Source organism: Notothenia coriiceps, unplaced genomic scaffold, assembly GCF_000735185.1.
Source record: "Notothenia coriiceps isolate Sejong01 unplaced genomic scaffold, NC01 NC01_scaffold00012960, whole genome shotgun sequence".
Lineage (NCBI taxonomy): Eukaryota > Metazoa > Chordata > Actinopteri > Perciformes > Nototheniidae > Notothenia > Notothenia coriiceps.
Genome location: NW_011345661.1, coordinates 1 through 11,429, shown reverse-complemented (window position 1 = coordinate 11,429; position 11,429 = coordinate 1). Strand labels below are relative to the sequence as shown.

Below are 11,429 nucleotides of genomic sequence, written 5' to 3'. Positions count from 1 at the left end.
TGAGTTACCAGATAAGCATCCATGTGTTTGCAATATGTATTTCCTCAGTTTCAAGACACTTTTGTTTTGCTTTTAGATTTATGCTGTAGTTGAGGTCACAGGAACACTGCACTTCTTCATGATGTTGTAATGGAAAGTTATGAAAAGTCAAATGTTGTCCAGAATACTTCAAATCCCCTGTTCTACAAGCCATTGTCCTTTCATGCAACAAATTATATTTGTGGAATGCATTTGCATCTGCTGCAAGACTTGGGGAGGGGAAATCAACCTTAAAGGGACAGACTAAGTGTTTTTGGAGTGGGGTTGTATGAGGTCCTACTCGATAGTCAGTTTGAACATACAGGAGGTGACAGTCGGAATGAAGGAGTACCAGGTCTTCTGAAAAACCAAACGACTGTTTTTGTCAATGGAGCCTGATGGTTAGAAGAATAAATAACAGCTTCAGTTCTAACAGTGAGTGTGGTTAAGTACCTCAAACTAACCTACTTCAAATCAATCTAAACCATCTCTTTAAACACACTTGGATATTGACTAAGATATAATTTTTTAACATTTAAAAACAAGATCAAATGTTTCTTCTACTCCAAGCTGTCTACATGATCAATGAATGTAAGTGAAACACCATAAACATTATGCAGTTTAATGATATCTAAATGTTGCAATTTCTTTCCAATGTCTCTTGTGTTTCAATTATATTCTTTTTTTATATTTGGTTGGTGCAATGTTCTCATTTTCTTTGGAACATCTTTCTTCAGTGATGTGAACCCACGTCGGGATAGCCGCTCGGCAGAGTTGGAAGACGACATCCTTTCAAAAATATCGGTCATCCGTCACAAAGAGCCAGTGTCAGTTCTGAACAGTTCCGTGTTGTCGAAGTAGACAATAATGCAATGCAGATGCAAGACATCTTGAGTAAGTGGAAGTTGTCTGTCGTCACAATACTCTGGTGTTTACTCGGTTATCTGCGTAGATTTAGCAACGGTGAAAGAGAACTCAGCGTTTGGTGTATTGAATCATATTTGACTTTATGACCCATATCAACATCGTATTTAGTTGCACAGTGCATCATAAGAGCTGCGATATTACTTTATAATGTATTGTGATCCCTCAAAACAGCAGTCATTGGTGTAGAAACATAAAGCTCAGCACGTTCGCCCTCAATCACTTTATTTATTTTACTTTGAAAGGTTTCTGTACATCATGGTGATTTATGACTTTGACTGTTGCGTCACGTTCGTAGAATAAGCACATGTTATTATGGTTCAGACATACTACAAACAGCCTGGAGGCAATGCGTCACATTCAGTGGAAAGGATGTTTAAGGAAGTTGTTTCAGGAACTGAGAGGAGATGCTGCTACAAATCCAGACCACACAACACCGTGTCTGGTCCTTTCATACAGGACTTCACGACATGACATAAGCATGAGTCTTCTGCGAAATGGCTTTCATAGGGTTATCAACCACCTCGGGGGAGTTCGTAATTAAAAACCTTCACAGTGGGGTTAATCAACTTTTTGCATTTTCACTTGTCACTCGAAAGAAAAAGGTTGTAAATAATGAAATGAGTGATGGCTGAATTCCATTTAGCTTCAGTTGAAGGGTCCTGTTATTTTGTCTGAATCATTGTCGCACTGTCAGGATTTGCTGGGACACTTGAAAGGAACAGAGCCATCTTTAATGTTATTATAGTAAACCTTTGCTTTCCCCGCTACAACAGGTCAGAATCCCCTAGTGAAAAATCATGTTGTGTATTTCCAGCATTGTTTGATTAAATACATTTAAAGCTGACTACTTGCAGGCCAACACACATTTAAAGATAAAGATTTGGCATTTATTAAAATGGCATTATTGACAGTGCTATTCATACATTATATCCATACATTAGGGATTGTGGTTTTAGCCCTTTTAGCGGTGTTCTGTCTTTTAGTTTGAATTTGGAAGCCCATTTATGCCAGTAAAAGAAAGAAAAATAAGACGATAACTTGGACTCATAACAAAATCATTAGCATCTCTAAATAATGACAAACATCCGTAAATCAATTTTAAATGTTTAAAAAATATTGACTCATAGTATCTCAAAAATAACAAGTTAGATACAAAGTCATTATTTCGAGGTACTTGGTTATAGGTTATTCAGATTGTCATTACGGCATTACAGAGGTGGCTGTGCTTTTTAAACTGTAGTATGTGCTCATGTGTCTCAGCGTTGGTGTGTAGGCTCCTGCCTGAATATGCTTCATGAAAAGCAGCTTTTCCTATAAATAAAATAATTGTGGTCCTAAATATCTTGGTTTCTTCTTTTCTAAGGTCACCTTGTTCTATTTCTTACATAATACACTTAGGTCAAAAACATTGTATTGAAGTATTTTACTATTTTATATTGAGGTAATCAAAAGTAATAGAAATGAATAAGGTCACATTAATGTTGAATGTTGATACTTGGATTAGTTACCACATGACGTTTTTTATTACGATGAAAAAAGATGGAGGAAAATAACTTGGATAAGTTACCACATGAAGTAGTCAAAAACGCTCCTTAGATCATAACTATTTATAATATAATTATCCCCCGAAGAGTCCTCTCTCTGGCCTTCACTCATTAGTGGGCCGCATTCCAAACGTAATGAAACATTAAGCCTGTTGAGCTGCTGAGTGCAGGGCATCTGAAACCATACGAACTATTCACACTGACACTACTTTAAATGAATGGAGAAGAAGACCAGTCTAATCTCTCCATGAGTCACTGCTCTCCCAGGTGTGTTGCACACGCTCGCGCGAACGTGACTCAGCCAATCAGCGCGAGGACTGTCTGTTCTCAATTCAGAACTTTCAAAAACAATTGCGCATGGAGAGAGAGTAATTACATCACCAGCAGCAGTCATAAGAAGCCGTCAGTGAACGCGAGCACACAGACCGAGAGCGGGACCATGGACAAAGTCTGCCCCAAACACACGAAAAAGAGGCTGAGCCGCAACATTAAGGTAGGCTGACCGGGAATGTTTCACTGCTTCTGGAACACGGGCTGGAAATGTTTTTAGAAGATTTAACGTTTCAAAGATTATAATAATTCCAAGAAACAAAAAGACAAGTTCTTTCGTTGTTCTTTTTTCTCAGAACACATGAGCGCAGTATTATGTGTAGTGTTGCCTAAGAGCAAATAAAGCTTCGTGCACCCCAGGTGAGGCAAAGGGCTTTATAGCTTTAAAATATTCAATGTAGGCCTATTGGTGTCTGCAACAACTTTAGGTGGAATAGCTCAGATTTTTCATTATTTTTTAAATCAATTTTAAAACGAACAAAATGTTCGCTTTGCTTTTAAAGTCAAAAGATGTATGACTTATGTTACCTCCACTAATCATTTAACGTTTTAAAGATTAGTCATAATGCCAAATTAAACGTAGGACTATGGAAATTGAACAAAAGAAAAAAAACGATGAAACTGATGATTTGTGTTTCCTTTTATGATTGTGGTCTGTTAATCATCAGAAAGGATCACAGATGAATTACAGTAATGAAGGTATCAAATAAAGCATCACATACTCACACTTGAAATTCCTCACACCAGATAAAGTTGTTTTGCTTAGAAAATGCCTCAATAACATCAGATGAGTTTCTAACAAGTTTTCTGTCAAATTGACTCATCATTGCACCTTGAGACTTTGTTGGACACAGTTTTGTATTTCTATCATAAAACATAGGTGTCAGTCTTGACTCAAGTTTTTTTTGTTTGGCTGCTGTATCCAGTGCACCTCTGGCTGTAATATTAGAAGTCTCAGTGAAAACTGACTGGTGGGAGAAATGCCCCCCCCCCCCAATATACCCTGTGCTTCACTTTATGGTAATAATGGAAGAGAAACACTTTGTTCAGGGCTGTGAGTAATAAGGAGGCAAAACTCAGCGAGAAATGACATGTCTTCTTCGTTGGTGTAAATGAAGCATGACTAACACTATGTTCTGACAGTTCGGACGAGACCTAAGCAACTTTCACATTTCCAGAAGGTGATGAAAAACCTTTCCCTCTTACGCAGACTGTGGTGGGTCTACTTTCTGCAAATCCTTTCCTGTTGATCATTAAAGTGTTCACTTTAAAGCCCCTGCTCTGTTGATACCAAGGTGTACAAATACAGAGAGGGTGGGGGCAGTGAAACGGACATGATCACATCAGCCAGACTGAGTGTTCTCAGTGGAATTTCGCCCATCCTGCACAGTTTGAATGCACCTGAAGTTCAAAGCTGTGTATATTGACAGAGTGGGAGTAGTTCTGAATCAAAGCAGCATGCAGGTAAAATTAAGTCAAAGTTTCCAGCCAGAACTCTGGGTCACTGTTGACCTCCTGTCCAGCAGTTGCAATTAAAGATTTGAAAATTGTCCGAGTTGCTTGGCGCACGAAACCGAATACCTTCAGAGTCGGGCTGAAAACAACAGTTTCACACAGATCATATCCATCTATTCTTGACAGTGGTAGGTCTACATGCCGTACAGCTTTTGGCCCTCTATTTGCAGGACATTGTGAGCACAGCAGCGTTGTACTTATCTTCCGTGGGCTACACCTAGTCTGCACCAGGGTTACACTATCAAATTCTCCTTTTGGATATCTGTGCCATATCCAGCCAAGTTTGTGCTGCGGGTGCACTATGATCACACTCTGAACCTCGGGATATGCAAGCTTCAATTCTCTCCTCACCTCAGCGCACCGAGCATGTTCAGATCACGTTCAGAGCTGTGTCACAGCGTATGCAATTTCAATTTGCGCTTAAAAAATCCTCAGTGGAAATGCAACAATGTGCAAAGATACTAACATATTGCAAACAAGTTTGTATGCTTAGCTGACGTGGAAAAGTTAGAAATGAAAAAAAGGCAACATGTGACAAACCGTTTCTATGGAAACAGAATTTGAAATCAACATCCACCTTCCTCACACCAAGACACCAAACAATCAGAAAGGTCTATTGTCATGTTTTTGCCATTTGAGGTTCATCTCTTTTAATCACGTCCTCTTGTTGCACACTCTTCTTCTGCTTTGGGTTTCATCTCTTTGCACTGGTTAACCATGTGATGCATTAGTGCAGGGCCGTCCCTCCCCACAGGCCGATCATCCAATGTGAGGCCCCATGCTCTCAGCGCAGCTCTCCGCGCAGTATCTGCTAATGTACAGGAGGGAGAGTGATAATGCTAATGCTAATAATGCTAATGCCAGCAAATACAATGGCGGCTTCAAAAAACGTTTCAGAGTTTTACGTGTTTTGGAATTCGCCCAGCCAATAGAAATTGGTACTTTGTTGGTACTTTTTTGGTACCACCTCTCTAGAAGGCACTACACATGGGGGTAAAAGTTCCCGGCACTAAGTACTCTTTTTGGTGTGAACGCGACATCAGTCGCTTGGGGCCCCAAGTTGGCCAGGGACGGCCCTGCATTTACATCATTTGCATTTTTCTTTTGCAGATTTAGGAAATGTGTTTACAATTTGCCATATATTTGAAAGGGAACCTGGGTATATTGGTCCAGGATAAGGTTAATGCCAACAGCAAGTTAGCTTAGCTGAGCAAACACACTGGAAACAAATACAGACTGCTGCAGCGTAATTTGTCAGACAACAAGACTTCAGAAAGACACTTCTCTCTGCCCCCTTCCCCCCCATCTAAATCGTAAACCGTTTACATGTACACAACATGTCATGTTTACAGTACACAACATATGCACATGTTCATCATCAACAGCTTTGTATCAAACTTGTTGGTTGGATTTTCTACGACCATTATTTCCAAAAAGATTGAACCCTTTGATCTATTGTGCAGTAAATCCTGTTTCCTTTTTCCACAGTGAAGGGAGGTCATTCTGTTGCTTTATCTCCTTTCAAGTGAGAGACTTCTTCCACTAAGCTTCCTTTATTATTTTACCAAGTAGCCTAGGTCAGGCATATTGTTGCAAAAAAACTAAAAACATTTGTATCCAGCATCATAGTGACCGCACGTGTCGCTGAAATGAAGACGTTTGAAACTCAAGTGTGAACTTCCCTCCATTCTTCCCCTCACAGCAGGGCGAAGGCTGGGACAATGGTGCTCAGACAGACGGAGCTGAGAGTGTTTGAAAAGGATAAATATGTACATAATCCATGGACGATCCAACTCTGGAACCAGCACGAACAAATAGGCTTTTAAATCACTTGTGTTAACAGTGAGGATAAATAATAAATCCTGCGTCTAGTGTGACATGCTGTTGAAACACGGAAGCGTTCTGCACCGGTTGTATTTTGCTGCCTTTATTTCTCATTTTATTGTCTATAGATCTATTTATATCTCGATGAATATCATCCAAGTTTCAACACTGTCCAACATCTCTTCATCTAGACAAATGGTCCTGCTGTATTCTGACATTAGTATTGATTGGAAGCAAAAAACTCTTTGCCTTTTCTCAAACTGACATTTTGCACTTCATTGGATGACGTGTTTTCCAGACTTGTCTCTGACATTTAATGTTTTTTAACCAGCGCTATCTGCAATAACAAATATCAGACCAACATCTTGAAGTGGATTTTAAATTGACTTGAAGCTGTGTTACAGGAACACTCTGCACCTCTAATGTTTGATTTGAATTTACTTCACAAAGAAAAGGGGCTCGTTGCCTGCCTGAAAAAATTGATCCATTTGATCCAAAATAAAAAAATATGAGAAAATATTTGCAAAAGCGTCTATTGTGTGCTGACAAACCATAAAGCCAAGCTTTAATGGGAGCATTAACTGTTCTAAAGTGGAGTTCGTAGTTTATTCCCCCTGGCCGACCTGGCAGCCGGTAAACAACTGAAAGCTTGGGTTTATCTCTGTTTTCTTAGCAATTCACTCCTAATCTCAACATGGCTCTTCAGCGTCATTCGGGGCATTCATGACCCCCCAAGCGAAGTGAGTGTGAGCGCCTCCTGACACACAGAGTGGCTCCTCCACATCACCGGGAGCGCATCCAGTTCATCTCCCCACATACCTGAATGTGAGGGGAAACATCCAAGAGGCAAAATAATGAAACCAACCTGAGAAAATGTTTTTGTTATACAGTTTAAGGTGATCTGCGTCTATGTGAGTACAGACTAGTGTCTCTCACAGTACAGTTTATATGATATGTATGACCATAACCTGCTTTGGAGCCTCATGCCTCCTGTCTCTGTCCAGATGTTCGTCCTATGCCATGGCCTCCTGCAGCTGTCCCAGCTGCTGTACAGCGCCTACTTCAAGAGCACCATTAGCACCATCGAGAGACGCTACGGTCTCAGCAGCTACTCCTCAGGAACCATTTCCTCCCTGCACGAGGTAGGAGCCAAGAATAACACCACCTCACAGCCTGAAATCATGATAGCTTTATTTCAAGGATACTGATGAAGGAAGAGGAACTGGAGAACAAGCAACATATCACAATCACACTTCCTGGAGTCAGGCCACAGTTTGATTACAGAGATGGAATCAAACTGTCAAGGAGATGATAAGATGTCCAGTTGTTTTCATGTTTTAAGTATGCATGACCAAGGGTCACCAGGCCCTATTTATATCACTATGTTAGTAGGTGCAGTGTTTACAGTTATTACATTCTTTTGAAGCTAGAATCCTTTCAGGATTTTGAAATTAGGAAATCCTTTTTAATTGAAGGACATTTTATGTAAACAGAGATAAAACAAAGCCTCAAGAAATCAGGTCTGCATGATAGATGTTTATGGTATTCATATGTTAATGTATCTACGTGTAATGCAGAGATGAACCGCTAAATAGTCCTCCGTCTCTGCACTTCCTCAGCATTACAGAATCACTCTCATCTTTCAGTTCATTGTTCGGGTGTAATGGCCCTGCACTGAGACACTAAAGAGTCACATATTCCTCTCAGGAGTGGTGGACACTGAAAAGGTGTTGATACATCAGTTCAGTGTGTACAGCTTTATACTGCCACATAGTGGTCAAACCAGCAGTCCAAGTAGCTTGAAATGTTTCAAATTATTTTTGTCTCTCCGATTATTTTGACTTTAAAATTTTAATAGCGTCAACTTTTTTGTTCATTTCAAATTTGATTTGTAATGCTATCTCAATGCAGGCATTGAATGATATCAGCGAGGCAATGGAAATAATATTTGATGGAGAGTGAACAGTTTAGTGTTAAATTACTATCTCCTGCAGCTTCTGTTTTCTGATCAATGTCATCTGAGATCCGGTGTAATTTAATTGCAACAACCAATCAGAATGGGCATGGGCGGGTTTCCTCTGGTTATCATTTATAGGAATTAGAGATAACTGCAGCCTCCAGTTCACATCTATAAAGATGGAATCAGCATCAACAGTTTTCAGCAGGCTCACATGATGCTCACAGTAACTGCAGAGAAAAAAGGCATACTTGTTTACATCATAACATTATCCATTGAAAAAGTTACATTATCGAAATGTGTTATAACAGCCAAGTGCAATTTGATTGCATTTTCTTTAAATAATTACATAATTGATTGCTTCATCTACAATTCTGAAACTCATTTTGAACTAGCCTTGGTTTAATGCAGTACATTTAGATTACAGTGCAACCTTGGTCATGTCCATATTTAGTTTGAAGAGTCCATTAGTGATGTTGGCAAACTGTGAGAGCTAACTGAAGGCGGGGGGTGACAGGATGGATGTGATAGCAGCCCTCTGTTCTTTCTCCTAGATCAGTAACAGTGTGCTCATCGTGTTCGTGAGCTACTTTGGAAATCGGGTCCACCGTCCTCGCTTGATTGGAATCGGAGGATTTCTGATGGCTGTCAGCGCCTTGATGCTGACCTTACCTCACTTTGTATCCCAGCCCTACGCATATGACTCTGTTCTAAACAGTAAGACTCAGAACCAATATCTCTGCCTCCACGGCTGTGAGAGCGAGCGTGACTCCAGAGGAGAGTACAAATACACGTCAGTGCAATTTATGAGAATTTACTTAAGGAGTTTGTCTACAAAGCTGCAATCTTAAGTGGCCAGAATCTGGCTTTCTGTACTTTTCAGCAATATTCACAAAGTGCTGCTGATGATCTCTAGCTGAACTTTCTATAGATCAAAAGAAAACTGAATTAGAGTTACCTCTCAGGGCATTTCATTTATAATAACAATGTCCCTCTTTCCTCTTTAATGTTGCCTCCAGACAAAGGAGAAACTTGAGGAAATGAAAGGAGTTCTGCCTCCACTGGCTTGTCATTAACTTGATTTCCCCCTTCTCTTCCTCTCTCCCCCCGCTGTGATCCAGATCGCCATGACATTTGTAACCTGCAGAGGAACTCCAGTGAAGAGTCCTGTGGGCGGGACGAGACCCGGCGCCTGGCCGACTCCAACAAGCTGTGGCTGCTGATGGCCGGCGCCCAGCTGCTGTTCGGGGTGGGCTCCGTACCCATCCAGCCCTTTGGGATCTCCTACATCGATGACTTCGCCGGGCCCGGAAACTCCCCTCTTTACATAGGTGAACTGTACTGTAGCTCAGAGTTATCCAAGGTCACTCTGTGAGCCTGCATTTTGAAAAAGCTTTTTAATAAACAGAATTTAATCAATTTATTTCAATATACAGTATTTTGTCACCTTGGAATTTAAAGGAAGTTATCCAGGTATTGGGTTTAAGGGTTCATATCCCAGATAGCAAAAATGATTTGCAGTTCCGTTTTGTTGGTGAAAAATAATCATTAATGAAATAACAATAATAATTTGATATTTATTGATCCTCAGAAAGAACACAAAATAATGACTTTGTTCAAACTGTGTAATCATAATTAGTTTTAACACACAAAAGTTAATTAATTGTAAAATAAATGGGTTCGGACAAATCAAATCTTTTGTGGAATAACATTTAAAAAATGCACGAACACTCCCACTTAAGACTAAATATTCTTAAACACAGAAAACGGAAAACAAATAGGTCAAACCCTTCAGAGCAGCCCTGGCTTTATCTCTGCAGGTGGAACCGTATAGAACCAGGTTAGATATTGATTTGAATAATGGAAACCTCAAACTCTTTTTTTTCCAATTAAGGGCCATTGATTCTTAAAGCCAAAATACACTCGCACTAAATGTTCATTGTTTGCCAAAGAATAACATGTTGATAACACATAACAACAAATATATAGAAACCTGACTCCCTCAGCAGTCCTTCAGAAACTCTTCCTCACATCTATCATCCGCAGCAATCCTGTTCGCAGTGTCTGTGTTCGGGCCTGCCATTGGCTACCTGCTGGGCTCCGTCATGTTGCGGATCTATGTGGACGTGGACAAGACTGGCTTTGGTAATGTAACGTTCCATCCATTTGGTTATAGCTAGAGAGATGTGTCTGCTGACGGTGTTAAATGCTGTTTGGTGCAGGAGTAGAGCAGGAGCTGAGGCAGACGGACCCCCGCTGGGTGGGAGCCTGGTGGCTGGGCCTGCTCATCGCCGCCGGCTTCCTCTTCCTCACCTCCATCCCCTACTTCTTCTTCCCCCGGAGAATGCCTTCAGAAGATCAAGTAAGCCTTACTCAGAGAGATGTGTGGAACAAAGAAGTCCTGTTTGATGACTCAGCATTCGTTGAATGTGTCTGTGATATGGATTTACTATAAGAGGGGCCCCACCACCTCTCCTACTTAAGAGAAAGGCATACAGAATTTATAGTGTTAGGCCTATTGTTGTTGTTGATGTTTGGTGTCTCTTTGTGGTTATTTTTGTGTCTCTTTGTAAATGTTTTGCCCTTTTTCGTTGTTGGTAATGTCTTTGTGTCACTTTGCAGCCTTTCTGCATCTCTTTGTAGTTGATGAGTCTCTGTTGGTCATTTTGATGTTGCTTTGTGTTAATGTTGAGTCTCTTACTATGTATTTTTTTGAGTGACTTATTGTAGTTCTGGGCCAAGGGGTGGCCTGAGACCATTATACTGCTGCTGGTTTATAAAGCGTTGAATGGTTTAGGGTCAAAATACATTTGTGATCTCCTGCTACGATATGAACCATCCAGAACTCTCAGGTCTTCAGGGACTGGTCTGCTTTCTGTCACCAGAGTCAGAACCAAACATGGAGAAGCAGCGTTCAGTTATTATGCTCCAAACATCTGGAAGAAACTCCCAGAAACCAGCAGGTCCTTTTAAAGGTCCAATGTCATGGCCATTTCCACTGATCATAATTCATCATTGTTGAGGTCTACTAGAATAGATTTACATTGTTCAATGTTCCAAACTCACATTGGTTTCTCATACAGCATCTCTGTATGGTGTGTGTATTCACTCTCTGTCCTACACGGCTTGTTGGAGCTCCTGCCCCCCCCTCCCTGTGAGCCCAGTGTGCTCTGATTGGTCAGCTCGCCCACTGTGTGTGTGTGTGTGTGTGTGTGTGTGTGTGTGTGTGTGTGTGTTGCTGGCTGCTGCTGGGCCCGACGGTATCCCAGCAGAAGTCCTGAAGAAAGGCGGACCCGACCTTCTTAAGCACATCC

The 11,429-nt window shown here is 40.8% G+C and overlaps 1 protein-coding gene across 1 annotated transcript; it reads left to right on the top strand.

Annotated features, from left to right (window-relative positions):
* Positions 1 to 2,832: 2,832 nt before the first annotated feature.
* Positions 2,833 to 10,546, top strand: LOC104947716 (solute carrier organic anion transporter family member 2A1-like; the record flags this gene model as incomplete). Its single annotated transcript, XM_010773791.1, has 6 exons — positions 2,833 to 2,982; positions 7,163 to 7,300; positions 8,670 to 8,832; positions 9,237 to 9,446; positions 10,162 to 10,260; positions 10,338 to 10,546. Coding segments are annotated over exons 1-6 (873 nt in total), but the record flags the coding sequence as incomplete, so codon positions are not given.
* Between the last annotated feature and the right edge of the window lie 883 nt (positions 10,547 to 11,429).